The sequence below is a fragment of the Parus major genome, chromosome 8, assembly GCF_001522545.3.
Source record: "Parus major isolate Abel chromosome 8, Parus_major1.1, whole genome shotgun sequence".
Taxonomy (NCBI): Eukaryota; Metazoa; Chordata; class Aves; order Passeriformes; family Paridae; genus Parus; species Parus major.
The window spans coordinates 29,629,377-29,652,307 of record NC_031777.1 but is presented as its reverse complement, the minus strand read 5'-3'; the positions used below and the strand labels follow the sequence as shown (position 1 = coordinate 29,652,307).

At 38.0% G+C, this 22,931-nt stretch overlaps 1 protein-coding gene across 1 annotated transcript in view; it reads left to right on the top strand.

Moving 5' to 3' along the window:
- Positions 1-22,931, top strand: part of JAK1 (Janus kinase 1) — a 48,690-nt gene that overhangs the window by 3,898 nt on the left and 21,861 nt on the right. Inside the window, exons 2-4 of the mRNA XM_015636460.3 lie at positions 19,286-19,362; positions 20,096-20,294; positions 22,622-22,745. Of these exons, the coding sequence (XP_015491946.1) occupies positions 19,357-19,362; positions 20,096-20,294; positions 22,622-22,745 (329 nt within the window). The 5' untranslated portion in view covers positions 19,286-19,356. The remainder of the gene's footprint in view (positions 1-19,285; positions 19,363-20,095; positions 20,295-22,621; positions 22,746-22,931) is intronic.

Below are 22,931 nucleotides of genomic sequence, written 5' to 3'. Positions count from 1 at the left end.
TTTCATTATCCCAAACTGTGGAGACAGGTAGTGCTGAAAGCCTGGGGGGAAAAAGAGTTTTTATATGAGGAGAAACCAACCTGCAGAGTAAGGTAGAAATAAGCAGAGAGTAGGAAAATTGTTAAATTAAAATTGTTTGGTGTTGCTGTTGGTCCTGCTTTGCAGTTTTCTGGAAATGCCAAGAAGGAGCCTCTGCAAGGGGACTTTGGGAAACTCAGCTCTTATAAATCCATTTTTCTGGTTGCTTTGCATTGTGATAGATTTTACTGCTGCTCCTTTCAAGCAGGTCTGCTGCATAAGGGAGCCTCTGCTAATAAAGGGAATTAATCCAGTGTTTAAAGCAGTATTCTCTGAATTTTGAAGCATGTGGGATTTACCAAGAGTCAAGAGTTTGGCCCCAGTTCCCAAAGGCATAATTCCCTTTGAACACAAAATCTGACAACTGCTCTTCCTCCTTCCAGGAAAAAAACCCCTAAAGGGAATTTGCACATTCCTCCCTTGTTTATAAATGGATCTGAGAGGGGCTTTGGCTTGTTAAAGCCCCAGAATATGAATACAGTTCAAATTTTCAGCAGTTTTGGACTCCAAGTGCTGTTTAGACTGCTCCTTGAGTGTTTTCTGTCTCTTCCAGCTATTCCAAGACCGAGTGGAATCTGTCTTGTTCATCAGGGAGCCCAGCTGGAGTTCAGCAGGATATTGCAATATTAAATTGTATTAGTGATCCTCTTAATAATAACCCTTCAATATGGTGCATATTCTATCAAAATGAGTTTATTGGGATCTTTAAAACCATTTTGTTTTCCTGGCTGGAAGCTGGCACAGAGCTAATGTTGGCTGATGTCATTTGGAACAGGAAAAAAATGTTGTTCAACTCAGGAAACCTGGGAAAACCCCACAACACCTTGTTTGTCAGGAAAAGGACAGATCTAAACCTTCCATGTTTTTTTTTTTAACACAGGGAAAATGGAGCAGACAGTTCTCAGTCCATGACTGGGACAGGAGGGAGGGTTTTTTAGTTGTTTTTTTATTTTTTTTTAATTTAATTAATTTTTAAATTTAATTTTAATTTATTTTTTTAATTAATTAAGGGTTTTTTTGTTTTTAATTTCTTTGTGCATGGACTCAGATTTTCAGGAATTGAATTTGGCAGAGGTGACTTTTATATTCACTGGAGAGATACATTAAACAAAAGATAAAGCCTCAAAAACCTTGGCACTTGGACAGTCTAAATAACTTCCTGGTGTTTGCCATCCATAAATACCTGGCTCTGCTCTCCTCTGGATTTTACTAAAGTATGGTAACAAATGCAAAGCAGGTTTTTTTTTTATTTGTGTGGTTTGTTCTGTTTGATTTATTATTTTTTTTAAGAAGATAAATTAGTTGTAGGGCATCAGATGTTAAAGGGAAAAAAATAATAATAAATTAATAAATAATAGATTAAATAAAATATAAATGAAAAGAAATTAAAGTACCTTAAGTGTTGCATTAGGTTCAGTCTTTTGTATTTAAATCTATTTTGCTTAGGTTGGTTTTTTTTGTCCCCAGGATATCAAACTCTCACCTCTTATCTGGTGGCTTTTACTGGATTTTACTAAAGTATGGTAACAAATACAAAGCAGGGGTTTTTTTATTTGTGTGGGTTGTTCTGTTTGTTTTGTTTTTTTTTTTTCCTTTTCATGAAGATAAATTAGTTGCAGAGCATCAAATGTTTAAAGGGAAAAAATAATAATAAATTTTAAAAAAATAAATTAAATAAAAAACAAATTAAAGCACCTTAAGTGCTGCATTAGGTTCAGTCTTTTGTATTTAAATCTATTTTGCATGGGTTGGTTTTTTTGTCCTCAGGATATCAAACCTCTTATCTCAAGCATGGAAAAAAGGGGTGGCTACTCCAAGTGCTGAGGTTTTGCATCCAAACCAGCTGGAAAATGGTATTTTTGGGTCACTTTGTGCAATGTTTTCTTGTGCACTCAGCGTTTCGTGTTTACTGAGGATGCACAAGAAATAACCTTTCACTTCCTGGACACTTCTGTATTTCACTTTTCCTCAAAGTACAGCAAAGCAGGCACTGATAATTTTGAAATTGCTGGGGTTGAGAGTTTAAAAGTTCATAAAGGAGCAGAGGTCAGGGAGCCTGAGCTGTGTTTATCACACCTTTGTGGCAGCCTGTGCTGTCACCCTGGACAGCTCTGTCACTCTGTGCTACAGGAATTACCCTCCCTTCAAAAAAAAATATTATAAATTATTAAAAAATTATAAATTGCTCTTGATTTGGATCTGCAAATGCAAATTTATATTTTTTATTTTTTTTTTTTTACCCTTTTTTCTTGTCCTCAAGCTGAAGGAAGAGGAAGATTTGACTTTGGTAATGAAGTAACAGCTGCAATTCCCAGATTTAGCACTTGCTGCCTTCCAGTGTTCCTGATGGAAAAGTCTGGGCTCTGAAATGGAGTTCTAACCTTGTCATTTTCCTATTAGAAACCTCAGGCCTTGCCTTAAATGTCTTTTATTTGACTCAGGTATTGATTTGTAGAAGTCTCTCAATAACTGCAGGCCCTGAAGACAGAAGTCAAGAGCTCATCCAGACTCTGGGCAGAGATAAGGAACCTCTGTATGATCCCTGATTTTTGGTGGGATCATCACAATTCATTGCCAAGGAAACCCCTGCTGGATCCTGAGTGGAACATGAGGTTGTTTCTTGACCATGGAAATGCAAATTGATCTTTCCCAACTGGAATTCTCCCCACTTGGAAAAGATCAGCTCGTGTTGTTCTACACCAACAATTATTTTAGGAGGAATTCACGGCCTGGAAGAACTTTTTTTGTAGTTGTGGGTTTGATTTTGATATAAGTGAAAGGCCATACAGGGATGGCTGGCTCAGAGCTGCATTTTTACCAAAGAACAGCTATCTTCTGCCAAATTGTTTTTTAAAAATATAAAAAACCTGTGGGTTTTACAGCCTTTTCAGCTTCCTGCACACGTGACTGACAGGCTCCAGATATATAACATCAGCAAACAGGCTTGGCTTTTAAATCCTGCCTGCATTAAACACCCAAAAGCTGAGGATGCTGATCAGATTTTCCAGGCTGTGAGATTAACTCCTCACCCTTTGCGTGTTTAAAGAGCCTCCAGCTTTAATCACGCCGTGTTTTTAGGGCTTTGGAGGTGAATTCAAAGAAGAAACCAAGTTTTTTCTTGGCTTGTGGTGGGTGTGAGTGGTTTCAGGAGGTTTCTCCTCAGTTCTGGAGGAATTTGGGAAGATGCTGTGTGAGGAACACCAAGTTGGGTTGAGGTGGAGCAGTGTAGCTCCATCAGGAGCAGAATTCTTCCTGGAATTCTTCTCACCACAGTGACCTGGTGCTGTCTGTGCATCATTTCCCGTTCCTATAGAACCACCCTCTCCTCTCTGCACTTGAAATATTCATTTTATGGGTTTCATTTTATGGGATTAATTTTATGTGACCAAAGCAGAACCTCTAAATCTGCGTCCTGCCTCACCTTCACCTCTCAACACCACCCCTCACTGATTTTATTTCGTGCTTTGTCTGGTGAACAAACTCCCTGGGACTTGTTCAATCCTCTGTGTCCTCGTTACTTAACTGCTTGATGAAGTTTAATTAGCAGTTCAATTGCTGCCCTTGTTTGTGTGCACGCTCTGCTGGCTCCCCTTTGGTCCCCGAGCTCTGTAAAAGCTCAGCTTTGAGCACACAAACTGAAATTATTACATAAAATAGTGAATATTCTGAATAAAATATCCAGAATATTATGAATACTATAATCTAATATGAAATATTATTACATAAAAGCTTGGATTTCTCCAAGCTTTGTGGCCAGTTCAGCCTTTGAAATGCAGCTGAGATGCAAACCGCTCTTCCTGATAATTTTTGCTGATATTGCAAAGGTTTTTGTTAAAACCACAGCTTTTCCCAGCCAAAACCAAGGAAAAGAAGATTTACTGCCTGTTTCAGCCAACATTTGGGGAGCTCTTTAATCTGCAGTAATTCAGATTTAGGCCAGGCCAGCACATGATCACTCAATGTCCCATCCCTGTGGGATAATTCCCTTTTTTTTCCCAATAAATGCTGATATCCATCAATAAAGCAGTGACACCTTCACCAGGCTCTGGAATTTTAGAATTTTTAGAATTTTAGGGGATGTTCTAATCACCAAGTTTATCCTTTAAAAGAAAATTCTTCTCTCTTCAATCTGGTTTAGCAGTTTCTAGGATCAGTGGAGATGAGCAGCTTTCCCAGGCTGTTTTAGGATATATATTTATTTATTCAAACCTGGTGTTGCTCAGTTCCAGAGACAGGGCAAGTTGGGAGTGGTTAATTAGCAGGGAAAACTGACATCATGATCTTTATCTCTTGAACAAATACACATTTATGGTCCTATAAAACTTTTCTACATGTCTGTACTCATTGGGAGGGCACAGCCTGGAACAGAAATGTTTCATTTGTTAAGCCTCAACCAAAGGCTTGAGAAGCCTTTATATAACTTTTTATATATTATATTTTTTATTTTTTAAGAAGCCTTTATATAACTTTTTATATATTATATATTTATTTTTATTTTTTAAGAAGCCTTTATATAACTTTTTATATTTTATATATTTATTTTTATTTTTTAAGAAGCCTTTATATNTATTTATTTTTATTTTTTAAGAAGCCTTTATATAACTTTTTATATTTTATATATTTATTTTTATTTTTTAAGAAGCCTTTATATAACTTTTTATAGATCTATTTTTTAAGAAGTCTTTGTGTAACTTTTTATATATTATATATATATTTGTTTTTATGACTTTATATAATCTATTATATATCTGTATCCATTTTTTAAGAAGACTTTATATAACTTTTTATATATTATATATATTTATTTTTTAAGAAGCATTTATATAACTTTTTATATATCTGTATCTGTTTTTAAAGAAGTCTTTATGTGACTTTTTATATATTATATATATATTTATTTTTAAGAAGCCTTTATATAACTTTTGATATATTATATATATTTTTTTAAGAAGACTTTATATAACTTTGGATATATTATATATCTATATCTATTTTTAAGCCTTTATATAACTTTATATATTATATATATATTTATTTAAGAAGCCTTTATATAACTTTTTATATATTATGTATCTTTATCTGTTTTTTAAGTCTTTATATAACTTTATATATCATATATTTATATTTATTTTTTAAGAAGACTTTATATAACTTTTAATATATTATATATATTTATTTTTAAGAAGCCTTTATATAACTTTTTATATTTTATATATCTCTATTTTTTAAGAAGCCTTTATGTAACTTTTCATATATTATATATATATATTTTTTTTTTTTTAAGAAGCCTTTATATAACTATTAATAGATTATATCTCTGTGTTAATAGAGCTTAATTTTTTAGGATTTAGTTTAGAATCAGACTCTTAAGGAGAGGGTTTAGGCCAAGGACTGCTCCATGAGCATCCCATAAGAAAATGGGATAAAATGGGGTCATTCCCCCATCTCAGCTCATCCAGAGATGATTTCCTGGAGTGGGACCTAAAAATACAAACTGGGGTGAGCATGAGTAATGGGGGGTGTCAGACCAATTAATTATGCAATAATTCTCTTCTTTCCTCTTTCATTTGGTAGCTGTGGTTTCATTCTGAGCCCAAGGCTCTGCCTTTAGGAAGAGAAAAATGATAATTTCATCAGGACACATCCTTAATAATTAATCCTTTTTAATAAGACAAAATACCATCTCATGCTTAAGAAAATAAACGTTTTGTCCACTCTCATTAAGAGGCTGGAACATCTTTCATGTAGCACTTTAGTAATAAATAATTTTTAATCATGTTAACACCTCAGACATCCATTTTTAGCTTATAATTGGATTTATTGCCATTTTAAATGTGTGTGTTTCAGTCCTATTGATAAGTAGCAAGGAATGGCTACTTATCAATAGGAATATCTGGAATTCTTTCCTTGCCCCATCTGTTTGCTCTTGTGTTCCAGTAAACAGCAAAGAATTCACAAGATTTTAAAATAATGGCTTTGGCTTCTGTAATTCTCAATTAAACTCTCATTTTTCCCAGCTGAAATGGCAGGGTGGCTTTTCCAGAGCTTTTATCAAAGGCATTTTTCATTTGGGGAATGAGCTGGGTCCTTCCCAATCCAAACCATTCCAGGCCAAGTGATGAGAACTGGCAGAAAACAGAGTTTTAAATCAGCCTAAATGAAATCCTTTGCCCTGATTTCAGTGACTTCTGCTCACAATCCATTAACTCTGGATTTCTTGAGACAAAAATAAGAAGTGGGGATGGTGTTTCTGGGGTGTTTGACACTTAATAAATCAAAGCTTTTAATATAATTTAAATAAAAATGTACAGAGCAAGAGTTGTAAGTGTAAATTAGGTTTCATGGTGCCATGCAAATTTCTCTCTCTTGGGAATCATTCTCATCGTGGTGATTTTGTAGAGCAGGATTATTATTTATATTTTTTTTGGTTTAAATTCAGGTGAATTTGCTCATGAGGATGTTTTCTGCATGTGTTGTTCCACTAAAATGTCAGATTTTCAGCAGAGGTGAATTGTACAGTGAGCACTGAAGGGGGATAAAAATAGACTGTGCACTGATGGATTTGTTGAGTTTATTTCCCTGTAAGAACAAGGAAAATTACTCCTTTTTTCTATTTAGAAAGAAATAGAAATTGTTAGGAGAGATGCAACAGGCAGTTTTTAATTGCAAATAATCTTTTTTATAAAGATAACCACCTTTGTATGCACAAAAACCACATACATAAAAATAAATGTTGGCTTTTTTATTGCCAAAACATTTCTTATTCTTAAATATAATTTATGTGTATTTGAGAAATGAACCAACTTGATTTTGTGAGATAAATACCAAGACAGAAATGCAGCTTGGTTGGGGCCAGATTTCCAGGGCAATATTTTGATTTGAAAATCAAGTATTTGCCCTCTGTGAGAATTACTTATGGTAATTCTCAAGAAAAAATGCTTGATAAATCCAATTTAAGAATTACAGATTTTTTTTTCCCCTAAAACTGATTCCTGTGAGTTTTGTCTGAAGTCTCTGATTAACCTTTTAACACAGAGATCTGCTTCAGACACCTCATATTTATTTAATGTGTACTAAAATATTCTCTCAGGTCTTTGAATTTTAATCAGTTTTTAATAAATAAATAATTTTTTTAATAAATAAATTTGAATTTGAGTCAGTTTTCATGGGATAACAACTCTCTGGTAATTCCAGTGACAGGACAGTGGTTTTTGAACCTCCCAAAAATCCAGAGGTTTCTGTAAATTATGGAAATGCCTGATGTGGAATTGCTGGTTTTTGTAAGGGATAAACCAACAACAAGATAAAATTGGAGGTTTTGTTGTTCAGATTCCTTTGTGATAAGTTGCAATTCAATTTCTGAGTTGTTTTTAAGGCCAGAAAGAAAAGGAAGTTGTTTGTGGAGAAGAGAATTTGGAGCTGAAAGCTCCCTCGGATGGCTCAGGGCTGTGGTGCCCTCACTTTTGTGTGTGCACAGGGCACCTTCTGCTTTTATTTCTCTTTATTTTCTCCAGGATTTCATGTCCTTTACAGCAGGATTTGCTTCCCAAAGTGGGATTTGTAGGAAGTGCTGCCTGCTGCAGTTAAATATTTATTAACCAGAAGAGCTGCACTGGATCTGGAAATTTGTGCAGCTTTGGAGCTGAGCAGGAAATGTCCAGATGCTTCATAAAAGTTCTTTTTTTCCATAGATTTTGGGTTGGAAATCCAGGCTTTGGAATTGTGACTAAAGCAGCAAATTTCATGTGTGAATTGTGATTTAAAGTTCCTCAGACTTGTCTCTCACCCCTCTTTTTTTATTTCTTTCCCTCTGTCTTTCCAAATTTCCTATCTCTGGGATTCACAAATTTCCCTTGGAACCCTTCTTTTCCAGCCTTGTTCACTCTTCATTTATAGAATGATTTGTAGAATGATTTCTCATTTGTAGAAAAATAAATAAAAATCCAGAGTGGGGTGTGAAACTACACTCACAGCTCAGTTCAAATTAAAACCAAATTTTTGTAGCAAACAATGAATTCTGAATTTACCCTCCCCCCTCCAAAAAGAAAAAATAAAATAAAATAAAATTAGAATTGAGAAAATTTTGTGTCTCGTGGTCTCTGAGGCACAAAATGTGTTCTTAGTTCTGGTATCAGGTTCAGAAGGGGAAATACAAAACCCCAGCTCTAGAGCCCAGTTCCTGTTTTTGTGACTCGACGGTTTGAGCTGGGCTTTGTTGCTGCTGGGTTTTGTTAGTTTTACCCACAGGCTTTTTAATGGTTTATATGTGAATTAGTCTGGGCTTAATGTTTCTCTGTCCTCTCTTTTTTCCTGAGTGAAGGTGAAAATTGGCGATGTTGTGTTTTTTCTGAAAAAAAACCACCAAAAAACCAAAAAAATTGTAATTTTTTTTTGTGGTTGACACAACCTAATGGAGAGAAAAAATTAATAATAATTAATTTGTAGGTACCTACCAGAGTAGTGCAAATATAATACTCAACAACTTCCATAAGATATGAAGGATTTTTCCTAAAGGTTTCAGGATTTTTCCTCTTGTGTTGGGTTTTTTTTTCCCCTTGATGTCCAAAAAAAAGCCACTCAACCCCAAAATAAACTTATTTTGGCAGTGAGAGGGAAAGATGCAATAAAAACCTGACATCACTTCTGAATTATTTATGTGAGGATTAATTACATAATTAGAACATTAACTGTGTGCTTTGCTACCTCTCTGTTTTCTTCCCTTGGCTGTTTCTTGGTGATCTCTCTTAAGGCATTAATTATAATTATAATCATTATTATAATCTTATTTAAAGCATTAATTATTGGATCACTCTCACTGCAATTCTCACAAAGAGTTTGGGTTATTATATTTAATAAATAATTTTTAAGCACATAAATATCTACTAAATCTAAATAACCAGGATCACACATTACAACCTCTAGTGTCTATATATCCCTGATATCCCATTAGCTTAATTAATCTTAATGAAGCTTCTAACAGGAAGAGTTTTTTAAAAGCTTTTCTGCTCTGTTTTCATGGTAAATGTACAGTCAAAACATAAAAATTACCAACTTTGTGGAAATTCCCTGTATGTGACCACCAGTTCCTGTAAATAAAGAGGTTTTTTTTCTGATTTTTGTGGGGTTCAGAGAATGAAGGGCAGAGATGCTGAATTCAGAAAGGCTGTGATCAAAACTTTGGGATTTCTGGGGGTGGGCTTGGAGGACAACTCAGAAATTCAGTTTTTTAGGGGATAACTCAGAAATTCCATGTTTTAGAGGACAATTCAATGTTTTAGAGGATAACTCAGTAATTAAATGTTTTAGAGGACAACTCAGAAATTCAGTGTTTTAGAGGATAATTCAGTGTTTTAGAGGGTAACTCAGAAATTCAATGTTTTAAAGAGTGACCCAGTAATTAAATGTTTTAGAGGACAACTCAGTAATCCATTGTTTTAGAGGGTAACTCAGTAATTAAATGTTTTAGAGGACAACTCAGAAATTCCATGTTTTAGAGCACAATTCATTGTTTTAGAGGACAATTCAGTAATTCAGTGTTTTAGAGGATAGTTCAATGTTTTAGAGGATAACTCAGTAATTAAATGTTTTAGAGGACAACTCAGAAATTCAATGTTTTAAGAGAGTAACTCAGAAATTCCATGTTTTAGAGGAAAATTTAGTGTTTTAGAGGGTAACTCAGAAATTCAATGCTTTAGAGGATAACTCAGAAATTCAATGTTTTAGAGGACAATTCATTGTTTTAGAGGACAACTCAGTAATTCAGTGTTTTAGAGGATAACTCAGAAATTCAGTATTTTACAGGGTGACTCAGTAGCTCAGCATGGCTGTGTTTAATGGGGAGAGGGTAAGGAATTATTTTCTGGCCCGAAATGTTTGGGAGTTTCCCATTAAACTTTTGGAGAGTGATTTTAGCACGACAACCCTTCATTTGGAGCAATTTTTAATATTGAATTTCAGCAGCATAAACTCACAAATGATATTCTCCAAACAATCCTGGAGGGCTGAAAGGAGGAATAGGAAATCCTGATGAATTTTCCCTCTATCCTGGAGCTCCTGAGAGTGATGTGGAGTGGGAAAGCAGAGCAGGAGGGATTTGGGATGGGATTTGGGATGGGATTTGGGATGAGTCACCTCTGTCTGAGTCAGTGCTAAAAGCCATTGAGCAAGAGTGGCCCAGCTTGGCTATTTTTAATATTTGCTTACTCACATTTACTGTACTAAGCTCTTTACAGGAAAGGTAGTTAAGAGCCGTAGTAAGCTCTTAAAACCACTTTCCATGGCAGCAGGCTCCTTTCATTTGTCTTCAGTGCTGCTTTTTCTGAGCTGTTTAATTCTGGGTGTAATTCTTGTGCTGCAGCGTGGTTCTCACAGGATTGCCTCTGGACCTCCAGGGAGAAATTGGACTTTAAAACCTCTGGTAGTACCCAGAGCTGTTTTTTCACCTCACCAGGTGGAATTTTACCTCCAAACTTTAATAAATAATAAATCATCCCGAGGTTTTAGCCACGATGGAATAAACAAATCCCAGCTTTGCTGTTGCAATATCCACCATCCTTAGGGTGCTGTCTTTCCTCTGGAGGTCTGGAAGGTGCAGCCCTGGCTCTGTCCTCCCCTCTGAGCTGTTCTCCTCTCTCCAGCTGCTGCCAGCTGTGGCTGCAGCAGGAGGAAGCCCAGCAGGTTGCTTGGGGTGGCTTCGTGTCACCGGCTTCAGCGGTGGCTTCCTGTTTACTGCTGCTGAGGGAAGGCAGCAGAGAGCTGCAGGAGTGGATTTGCTGGCAGGGTTTGTAGCCATGAGTTGGGAATTTTGTGTTTTCCTTTTCTTTTCCAACGTTCCCTGCCCCACAACCAAATTCCTTGAGCTTGGTGTTGGCAGCGGAGCTGGGAAGGGTGAGCGGGGTGATGGCTCTGCAGGGCAGAGGTTGGGTTTGGGTGAGGATAAAGTGGAGCTGAGAGAGCTCCTGGAATCAGCAGGGCAGGAGTGAACTGGAATCAGCAGGACAGGAGACAACTCCTGGAATCAGCAGGACAGGAGATAACCCCTGGAATCAGCAGGACAGGATAGAGCTCCTGGAATCAGCCTCATGTGGATCCCAGGAGAGCACAGCCCAAAGATCTCCCCAGCAGCAGGAAAATGCTCCTGCATCCAAAGCTGCTCCTGCAAGAGGGAGGCAGAGCTGCAGCTGGGAAATTGCTGCTTTGAGTTTCTGGAGAGCTGAAATCAAATCAGAACCAAAAAATGAACTGGCTGTAAGCTTTTATGGAGCTACTCTTGGCCAAAGCAAGAAATTGAGCCACTGTCAGTTTTCATAACACACAGATAGTGCTGGCAGTGCAGACAGACTCAAAACATAGAAGTTTGCATTCCTCTCATGATTTTTGACTTTGGATTCTGAAATATAGATTATATGTTCAAAGCTGGGGTTTTTTTCAGCTTTCCTGCATGGTGTAAGACTCACAGGATGATGATTCTGGAGTTAAAAACCACCTGGAGTTACCAGGCAGCTGCTGCAGAAACGGCACAAGCAAATGTTTTCTAAAAAGCGAGTTCTAAAATTGTAAATAAACAAATAAACTCGAGATGATTCAGCCCCAGCAGAACTGAACAGAAGAGTTTATTTGGATTGTTAAGCTGGAAGAGGAGTGAGGTTTTCTAGGGCAGGGAAGTTGTTGGTGCCAGGCTGGAATCGCTGTTGGGTGGGATGTGTGCCAGCTGTGCAGCGCAGCAGAGGCTCTGTGATGGGTGTAAAGGCAGCTTTGGGCATTCTGGCACCTAAATCTCAGTGACAGGACAATTGTGTGAGCTGCAGGATAAATTTTCAAATCCATAACCCCAGCAGGGACTCCCTAAGGAAGGGAAAACAAAAAACGCTGCTCATCACTGCACTGACGTGTCCCAGCGCCGCTGAGCCACTGTTGACACAATTCTCAGATACAAACATGTAAAATTTACTCCTGTTCAGCAAGTTAGTTAAAAACAATGGGTGTATTTGTCCAAGAGATTGAATGAATGGAAGGTAAATATTTGGGTTGCTTGCCAGGGTGATCCTGGGCTCATGGCTGGCAGGAGACTCACACCAGCAAACTCTGAATTGTAGCAGCTCCTGCAGAGTTAAACTGGTTAAACTGGCCAGTGAAAATTCATTGGTGAAAAAAAAAACCAACCCCAACAACTCTGTAATGGTGTCTGGAAGCGTTGAAGTTTGTTAGGGGGTGGTGCTGGAGGGCAGGACTCGATTTACAGGTTCTCAAACACAGAATTGTCTCGGGAGATAAAACTGATACCAGACAAATAACAGGGTGTTCCTCTGGTTGAGGCAGAAAGCAGCTGTTAGATAAAACTTTAACTGCAGCTGGCTGCTCATATTCTGCAGGAGAATCCCTGGGAAACCTTGGGAAAAGGGTCCTTAGCATCCCAGAGGAGCCAGAGTTCTGCTTTTGGCCACCAAAGAGAGGCACAAGGATCCTGGGTTTTGGCAGAGCTCAAGTTGTTTACTGAGACAACTTTCTGAAGGCTTCATTTGGCTCTCACTGATTGGCTTCTTCTGTTTCAAGTGTTTTCTGCCAGTTTCCTTGTTTGATTTTTTTTTTTTTTTTGGAAGAAAAGAGTCTTCAGCTGGGAGAAATTAAAAGGGTTTTTTTTCCCAGTCATTGTTGCAGTTGGGATCGGAGAAATACAATTTAAGGGGAGATCTGAACCACATCATTTCTTTGTCTTCTTTCCAGGTGGCATTTAGGGCTCAGCTCCTCTTTTTGATGGTGGCAATATAAGAATTCAGAGCAGGCACTATGAGGATTCATTAAAGCCTGAAAATACAAAAGTAATTGCAAGGAAAACAAAGCATATCCTGGGGGAGAATTCACTCATCCAGATTTGAATCTGCAGTTTAAAGGGATGAGTTGAGATGCAGAGAGAAGATCCCTTCTCAGAGGACTTGCAAACCTCATTTTACTCCAGACAGGTTCATTAATTGTCTCACTTCCTTCCCCTGACTACTGGAGATAAATATCTTTACAGCCAGCCACGAGTACAGGTGTTCTCTGGTGATCTGTTTATAATAAAAAGAAATTGCTGTGTTTCTCCCAACAGATGGGGAATCAATAACTGTATTTCCCACTTGTATTAAAATTTATATCTCAGTAGCATTTGATTCTTCCATGGGTTCATTTTTCACCATGAAGTGCTTGAGCTGCTCACTCTGCACTCACTTTTCTAAACTGAAAACGTTGTTTTCTTTGCACACCAAACCAGTGCAGCCTAATAAATCCTCTTGGGAATTTTTAGGGTTGGAAAAGTTATATTGTCCACTTTCCATGGAGCCTGACGAGTTCTTGTGCACCTTTTTGACAAAATACAGATGGGGGCTAGAGCAGGACTTGAAATTAATAAAAGGGGAGCAGAGAGAGGGGTTTTGAAGATCAAATTTCTCTTGATGTGAGTAGTAAATCCCAAGTTAATGGTGGAATTTCATGGTTTTCAGCTCTATAATAGCAGGAATGTTTCTTGGTTAGGGGATATTTTTGTTATTTTTGGTTTGCTTTTAACAGGTGAACAAAAACAGTGAAGTTTTGTTTAGGCCTTGTTTTAAATCGTGAGCCCTTCAGAGTGAACTTTAACAATATCTTCTCACCACAAAGGAAAAAAGTTAAAAAAAAAGGCAGATCATCAAAAAAAAGTCTTACCAAAGTGCAAAACCACCACAGGAAGCACATGACTGCCAGATCCGGGGGGTTCAGGTGCTCTGCCCTTCTCACAGGAGATGTTGACCACAGTCAGAAGCTCTTTAGGGCCTTTGGAAGGGATCTGAGTGAAGCAAGTGGGTGATGTTTATTTTGAAAGCAGCTTGAGTTCAGTTTGCTCTTCTGAGGGAAAGCTGGGGCTGGTCCTTGCCCTCAGGAATTTGTGCTCCGTGGGAGGAGCTGTGATGCCCTCACAGCTTCTGGCTCAGCTCCAGAGCAGGATGGTGCTGGACTAAAGGAATTTTGTTAAAGGAATTTCATTCCTCTGTTCAAAAAGGAATTTTGCAGGTGCAAACCCTCCCCTGCTGCTTGTTCCCTCTGTGAGGCCTGGTGAGCTCCATGGGTGTGGTGGCTGATGGTGGCACTGAGATGATCTTGAAGGTCCCTTCCAAACCCAAATCCGTGTTTTTATGGAGGGGAGGAGTTGTGCACCCAGTGGAAATGAAAAAGCTCAGGAAGAACATCTGGAGCTGCTCTCAGGAGCAGGAGCAGGAGGGAAGTGAGGTTTGGTGAGCCAGCAGGAGGGACCTTCACAGCAGCTCCGTGGCCACCCAGCCCCGGCCCCTTTGTGTGTTTTAAACATTCAGAAAACAAAACCTTGGAGGAGTTCACCTGCTCAGGGGGTTGGGAGGAGCTGCTCCCTTAGGGTGGGATGTGGGAGAGCTGCCCTGACGTCCTGGTGAAGTCAGCAGCTCGTTTCATTTCTCATTTACAGAAGGGACACACTGAGAATGTTTCTCACCAGTCTTGGCTTTGCTAGAGCTCAGCTGCTCGCTTGTTTTGGTTTGCTTCTTAGCAAAGGTGTAAGGTCACAATTCCAGGTGCTGGCAAATCAATCCATGCCTGCTTTTTCCTTAAAAACTGGTGAAAGGTGGGATTCCCTTGATGAGGAGCACCAGGGGGTCGTGGAGGAGGTTGTTGGGCTTGTTTTGCAGCAGTGGGGTACAAACAGTTCCTTTGGAATTATCATCTAAGGAATTATCCAGTTATTCTTTAATAATTTAATATAAATCGTTAAATTAATTAACTAAATTACCAAATAATAATACAATTTAATAATGATTAAATTAATATAGTGGATAATATAATTAATATAACGGAATTATCTAAGGAATGGGTGCTTGCTGAGACCTGGGGATCATCCCTTGTCCACAAGCACAGCCTGTGGAGTAAACAAATTCTCTTGAATGAATGAGGTGAGGTGGGATGGACTCTGGCTTATAAAACTTGGCTTTTAGGAGAACTTGGAGCTCTCAGAGGCTGTAGATGCATCACGAGCCCCCAGAGGTTTCTTTGTGCATCATTTCAGCATGGTGGGATCTCCGAGATGTTAAAGGCTCGGGAGAACAGGATGAAATGACCTCTCTTGCTCCTGCCTGGTTAAAGAGGAGAGGAATTCTCCAGTTTCAGACCTTCACGTGGAAGGTGTGAGCCATGAAACCGCTTTCACCTCCTCCCTGGTGGCTTTTCCTGCTTGGGGAAGCTTTTCCAGCAGTGCCCTGGCCGTGTGTGCAGGGTCAGCTGTGTGGTGGCGTTGGCCTGCTCTGCTCTCCATGAGCAATGGCACGTGTTGGGGTGGGATTTCCTCCATTCCACGTTCATTTTCATCCTTCCCATGGATGGATCCATGAGTGCAGCGTGTTCTCCTCTCTTGGAGAAGGCAGGGCTGTTCCCTGGGCTCTCCCTGAGTGCTGGACTGAAGCTGTGGAGTTGTTGCTGTGCGTGATGTGTGTGACCTCTCCTCGCTCCCTGCGCCTCCTTCCCTTTCAATCCACTCCTGTGGAACCTGAACTTTTATCCAGAGCCCTGGCGAGGGTCAGTGCCCACAGGAACCGGCTCTGCACAGCCCTGAACTCTTTCTCCTGCCAGAAAGCCGAGGTGTTTGCCAGGACCAGTGATTTCCCTGGAAGTTTTTCCACGTTTGAAATGCCCCTCAGGAAACCCCTGGACTCAGCGCGGTGTCACCGGGAAGAGGCCGCGCTTCCTGGAGCTCTGCTCCTCTGCTGGGAAGGTGGGGTGGCTCTTTTCCAGAGAATTCCCATCCCATCTTCCATCCCCAAACCACCTCAGGCACGGGGATGAGAGAGGAGAACATCAAGGAAGGAAAAGGATCATTAATGCCGCGTCCCAGGCCGGAATAAAAACAAATTATCCGTGTAAATCCCTTTCAAACTGGACTGGCCCTTCAGCCCCCTCAGCATCAGTCTGAGCAATAAAGCTGTTTTTTAAAGTAGTTGTGAGGAAAAACTACTTTAAAAAAAGAAAAATGGGGAAAATGGGGTTGTTGTTGGAAGGTTTCCATGATGATTTCTTGAGGATTGAGACCTTTCCCTCCAAGGAAACTGATCCTGGTTTAGCAGAGAAGTGCTTGGGGTTGACTGTACAAGGATATAATAATTGGTTGTAAACCCTGAGAATTGTAGCATTTCAAGGTATTATACCAGAAATTGGGGATGAAAAGAGAATTAAGCACACGTTTATTTAGTTGAAGATGCCCCTGCTCATTGCAGAGGGGTTGTGACCTTTAAAGGTCACAAAAAACAGATGATGAAAAATTGATCATTAGAGCAGCCCAAAGGAAAATCAGGCTGGAACGAGCAGGAAATACAGAAAAAAAAAAGGGATTTTGTCTTTGTGTGCTCCTGAATCTGCCCCAGCCCTCACAGGCAGAACAATAAAGACAGAACAATTCACACCCAACTCTCTGAGAGAGAGTTCTTTAGAACTTGAGAAACTTCTTCCCACTTTGGTGACACGTCACAAAATTCAGAGAAATGCTGAAAGCGCCTTGGAAAGGCCCAGGGAAGGAGCAGGGTCAGTTCTCGGGGTTCAGCAGAGCACTCAGACTGCTAAAAATGGAATTATTTAATATCTGTTCATATTTACATGCTGCTGGTGGAGCTGGCTGGTTTTCAGTTCTTGAGAACTTTGCTGCACATCAAACACTTTGGGTGAAAATTTCCATTCTGTGCCCTCCTGGCCTTATTTAAAAAGATAATTTTATAACGTGGAGCAGTCAGATCACAGCATGGATTCCACAGGAAAACCCAAAGGGGAATTACTAATCCTGTGTGAATGGATCACTCTGAATAAAAGCGTAAAATAAACACAACAATGAAAAATGAAAACAAATAAAATGTATATTTGGTGAGAGAGCCCTGTGGAAAACAAATAGCACGTGCTCATATATCTAAATTTTCAGTGAGATTAGGAAATCTGAAACCAAATTGGCTGAGAGGGTGAAAAAGAGGAAGAACTTGCAAATGTTGCTTCAAAGTGAGTTTTGGGTTGATTTTATCTGGAATTTTCCTGTGTTCGTGTTTTAGGGACTTTTGCTCTTGCAATGGATCTTCCATTTTTGCATTTGGCTTCCAGGGGCCTGGTTTATGGTGAAGAGTGGTGTTGCTGGAGCAGCATCCTTCTGCTTCAAGGAAGATTTGCACAGAGTTTCAAAAAGATTTAATTTCTGCATCTGCCTTTTCTTAGTTTTTGAGGCATTTTAGAGGGCAGTTTAATAAATATTGATGTACATTTGGTTTTATTCTTAAAAATGCTGGAGCTGCTGGGTTTCAAATGTAACAAATCATAGTCAGTTTTTACCAAATATTATTCTCTCCCAAATATCCTAATAGTTTAATAGCCAAACTGATTTTGAACAACCCAACTTTACACTTCCCTCCCCCAATTCCATAATTTCATAATTAATTCTGATACCAGTTTTTGAGAGCTCTGTCTGCCTCAGCTGGCTTTTCTTGACCAGCCATGGTCAGGATTTTAAATAACCAGGAAAAGCTTTGCTTGGGGGAGTGGAATCTCAAGAAAAACCATCCTGAATTCCCAAAAATACTTTGGAGGGTGCATCACCAAGAGCTGGGAGAAACAGAAATGAAGTGAAATTAAAAATCTGCCTGAGGAAAGCAGATGCTGTCCTTGGAGCAGAGACTGGAAAATCCACAAAAAACAACTGGTGAGGCAAAGGATAAAATAAAATAAAATAAAAATAAAATAAAATAAAATAAAATAAAATAAAATAAAATAAAATAAAATAAAATAAAATAAAATAACATAATAAAAATGCCCTTCCCATCTCAGAGCTGTGGGGATTTGGCTGTGCAGGTGTGGGGAAGGATGCTCAGAGCAGGAATTTGTCCAGCTCCAAGGGAGGATTTTTTGGAAAAGGTGAATCCCTGACAATGAGAACGGCTGGGAAAGCCATTAGGAAATAATAAATCACAGTTTGGATGTTGTGGTGGTTTGGTTCATCCCCAGAAGGTTTTGTAAATGAGGCAGCACTTAAAGGTTTTGAGGATTCTGGGAATTGCTGTGACTAAAAGCAAGAGTGGGAGCTTTTAACCAAAGCAAAGCAGCTCTGTTGAAAAACAAGAAATTTGATTTATGAATCTGTAAAAGGCAGTGGTTTTACATTCCCCCTCACACTGAAAAACATCTGGACAATGTTTTTAACATTAGGCCCACACAGACATTAAAATATATCGAGCTTCAGTTCTATTTAATTTAAAAGGAGGTGGTTTTAATGAGGTTCAAGTTAATGTATTTCACCTTTTGCATTTCAACTTTATGGTGCTGTGCAGAAATAACTCCTGGTTTGTCTGCATATCCCAAAAATCACACTCTCAATTACTTCTTCCCCATATTATTGCCAAGGGAAGGTGTCTGGAAACTCAAATTTAGCATTCCAGTGGCAGGGATGGCAGGAAAATGCAATTTAATTGGGGATGTGTGCCAGGATTTTCCATGTAATCTTTTTTCTGGGATAGGATCACGTTTGCTGGGCTCTTCCCAAGCACCAGGGAAAAGTTGTGTAGCTCTGATTTTTCCCAGACTAAGCCTCAGGGTTTTAAAGCAATGTTTGATTAAGGATGTCAGATTAAGGTGAAGCAAAAATAATAAATATACACTTGGTTTAAACACGTTTTGGCAGAGATGGGGGAGGAGGGAAAAAGGAGGCTGGAAGTGGAGGAATCTTCCATCCTCAGGTGAGCAGTTTTGGTTTGGACACATTTTAAATGATAATCTGGGAGGGGAAGGAAAAACAGAGCAGGGAAAAATTGGAATAAACATCTAACAAAAAATGTGAGGAACAAATACACAGAGGAGAAAAAGCACAGAGGAAAATTCCTGAGCTATCACAGCTGAGGATTGAGAGCAATTCCAACCTGAAAATAGGGAAAAAAACAGGGAATAACCAAGGTTTTCCCAGGTTTTTTTTTCTGTTACATCTCAGGCAGTGCCCCCAAAGTGTCAGAAGGGATCAGTGCCCAAACTCTGGGTGGTTCCTGGGGCTGGAGACATTTGTTTTACAATAAAGACATTTTTTACAATAAAGGTTCCTGGCACTGCGGTGGAATTTGATCAGCCTGACCATTTAATTTCATTTAATTTCATTTAATTTCAATTCAAACTGTACCAAGCTGCTCCTGATAATGGTAATTTTTCCTTTTTCCTTCAGTCACAGTGAAGTTTCTCCTGGGGAGAGTGAAGACCCATTTCAGTTGTGTAGAGGATCCCACAGGCACATAAATGCAGGTGTGTTTGCTTTGGGAGTTCATTTTTTGTTTGTTTTTTTAGTGGGAGGATTAATCTCATAAACTCTAAAATTGGTTTGGGCTTAGGAAAACATGGAACAAAGAACACAAATAAATAACTTTCTGCTCTTTCTATTTAAGCACTTGGTATAAAATGCAATTTTCTTTTGAGTCAATTTTCTACCCTTTCCTCCTGCAGAGACAGAGAAGTAATAATAAAAAATAAATGCCAATAAATCTTTTCAAATACATCATGACTCATAAAGCATCAGGAGTTTCAAACACAAAGGATGAGAGGGGAGAAAACAATGAGAAATATTTTGTTCTTAAGGGGTTGTAAAAATAGAAAATGACTTTTTTTTTTACTTTAAGAGGGAAACATAAAATGAGCTGTTTAAATTGCTCAGGCTCAAGTGTTGTTTTCCAGCCAATTAGGTGCTGAAGGATGTGAAAATTATTTGTGCTTTGAGAAGAAAAACTTTTCAGAATAGTTGTGGAGCCAGCAGAAGAGAAGGGAATGAATCCCAGAACCAGAAAAATCACTGACATTTCTTTTTTCCCCCTTTTTCACCTCGTTGGTTTGGAATAAATCCCCAGCTGAGGGTTTTGGAGAGTTGTGGTGCCTGGTCCCTGGCAGGCAGCCCTGATGGATAATCCCTGATTTTTTTTGATGGATAATTCCTGATAATAATAATAATAATAATTCCCCTTTGCTCTTTTCCCTCCTCTCCCAGTATCTCAACGTAAAAGAAGATTGCAAAGCCATGGCTTTCTGTGCAAAAATGAGGAGCACAAAGAAAAATGAACTCAACCTGGAAGCTCAACACCAGGGGCTGGAAATCCTCTTCTACCTGCAGGACAAAGCCCCCATTTGTTACTCCAGTGGCGAGTTCACCTCGGAGGAGCTGTGCATCGAGGCTGCCCAGAGGTGTTGTGAGTATTTGGATTTATTTCAGCTCTCAGGGGCCTGCCAGAGCCCAAAGGGAGGCATCCCCTGGCTGGCACTCAGGGAAGAGCCACCTTATCCCAATAAATCCCTTCAAATCTGCTTTATCTCACGTGGCAGCCCCTCCCTCTGGGCTGGGGCACAGCAAAACACCTGGAATTCCCCAGGAAAAATGGATTTCATCTCTGTTTGATCTCACAGCCCACTGGGCTTTTGTATTTCTTATATATAAAAACATTTTATATATTATTTATTATATATTTTATATATAATATATAAATTATATAATATATTACAATATATTTTATAGTCTATATATTATATAATATAAATTGTTATCTATTATTATCTATTTTATATATAATATATATAACATTTTTGTATATAGAAACCCAGTGTGTTTTTATATTTTTATATATAAAATATTTTTATTTATAAAATATTTTATATTATATAATATATAACAATATATTTTTATTTAATATATATTATATATTATATACATTACATTTTATATAATATAATATATATATAATATATTATACTCTATATATTAAATAATGTTTATTATTTATTATATATATTTTTAAATATTTTTATATATAGAAGCCCAGTGGCTTATATATTTTTATATATAAAAATATATTATATTATATATATTATATAATATATAACAATATATTTAGTATGTAATACATATTATAGAATATATATTATTATATATTTTATTATATATGTATATATATTTAATATTTTATATATAGAAGCCCAGTGGGTTTTTATATTTTATATATAAAATATTTTATATTATATATATATTACATAATTTATAATATAATATATTTTATATATAATATATATATATATATGCATTTTGAAAATATTTTTATATCTAGAAGTCCAGTGGGCTTTTTATATTTACAATTCTGAGGTTCTTTCCCCATGAAACAGCAAATGTTACCCAGGTGCTGTGGGGTGTGCAAAGGGAACTGGGCAGGAATTTTCCTGCAGCTCTCAAGGACAAACCTCACCAAATGAGAGCTGGTGTTGTTTTTGGAGAGGTTTGAGCAGAGTCAGGGGATTTAATTTTTAAATAAATTTTTAAATAAATTTTTAAATAAATTTATAAAATAAATTTATCAATAAATTTAATATTTAGTGAGGGTACCTGTTCCTGCTGGTGTGCAGGAGCTGCTCTTTTGGGGTTGTGAAATCACAGCTGCTGCAGCTGCTCCCAAAACTGCAACAGGGAATTTGAACAGATCTGTGAATTCTCTCCCAAATTTGCCCTAAACCAGGACAACAGCACAGGTGTGGGGTGGGCTCAAAGCAGGTGTCAAAGATTGATGTTAAAGATTGATATCAAAGATTGATACCCAAGATTGATACCCAAGATTGATATTAAATATTGATATCAAAGATTGATAGTCAAGATTGATATCCAAGATTGATATCCAAGATTGATACCCAAGATTGATATCAAATATTGATATCAAAGATTGATATCCAAGATTGATATCCAAGATGGATATCCAAGATTAATATCAAAGATTGATATTCAAGATTGATATCAAAGATTAGTATCAAAGATTGATATTCAAGATTGATATCAAAGATTGATATNATATCCAAGATTAATATCAAAGATTGATATTCAAGATTGATATCAAAGATTAGTATCAAAGATTGATATTCAAGATTGATATCAAAGATTGATATTCAAGATTGACATCAAAGATTTATATCCAAGATTGATACCCAAGATTGATACCCAAGATTGATATCAAAGATTGATACCCAAGATTGATATTCAAGATTGATATCAAAGATTGATGTCAAAGATTGATATCCAAGATTGATATCAAAGATTAATATCAAAGATTAATATCAAGATTGATACCCAAGACTGATGTCAAAGTCTGCTCTTTGCTAAAACCTCCTTTCAGCTCTGGGGGTTGAGTTCATTCCCAAAACAAAGCTGAGAACAAAGTTGTGGGTTTGGTGAAACTCCCATTTCTGTGACCTGGACAAAAAATGTAGGTTTTAATTCATTTCCTTGAAGCTCAGACCTTCAAGGGCAAAATCAGGATTTGAGAAAATGAAATTAAGAGCAGAAATATCTGTTCAATCCACCCCAAAGCTCTGGGTTCAGCCGAGGTGACGGCTCCACCTCTACCTTTCCTCCCCAGTATTTACTCCCAGCTAATCCCAGTATCTGTTTCCTTTGGTGATCCAATATTTGCTTTTTGCATTTTTTGGGCTGTGGGTGTGGGCTGGAGCTGGTGATTCAGTCATTTGTGTGTTTTTATGGCAGCTGTGTCCCCTCTGTGCCACAACCTCTTCGCTCTGTACGACGAGAACAAAAAGCTCTGGTATGCTCCAAACCAGGTCTTCAAGGTGGAGGAGAAATCATCCTTCAGGCTCCATTATCGCATGAGGTAAGGGGAAACACCTGCAAAAGGAGATTTATTTCTTCCTCAGCACCCTGGAGAAGGAGAAAAAACAAAACCAAAAGCAGCAGCTTGGTTTGTACAGCTTTAGAGGAGAGGTGGGTGGTGGGAGCTTCAAATTTCTACTGGTTTCTTTCAAATTCTCCTGATTTCATCTCCTGATTTCTTTCAAAT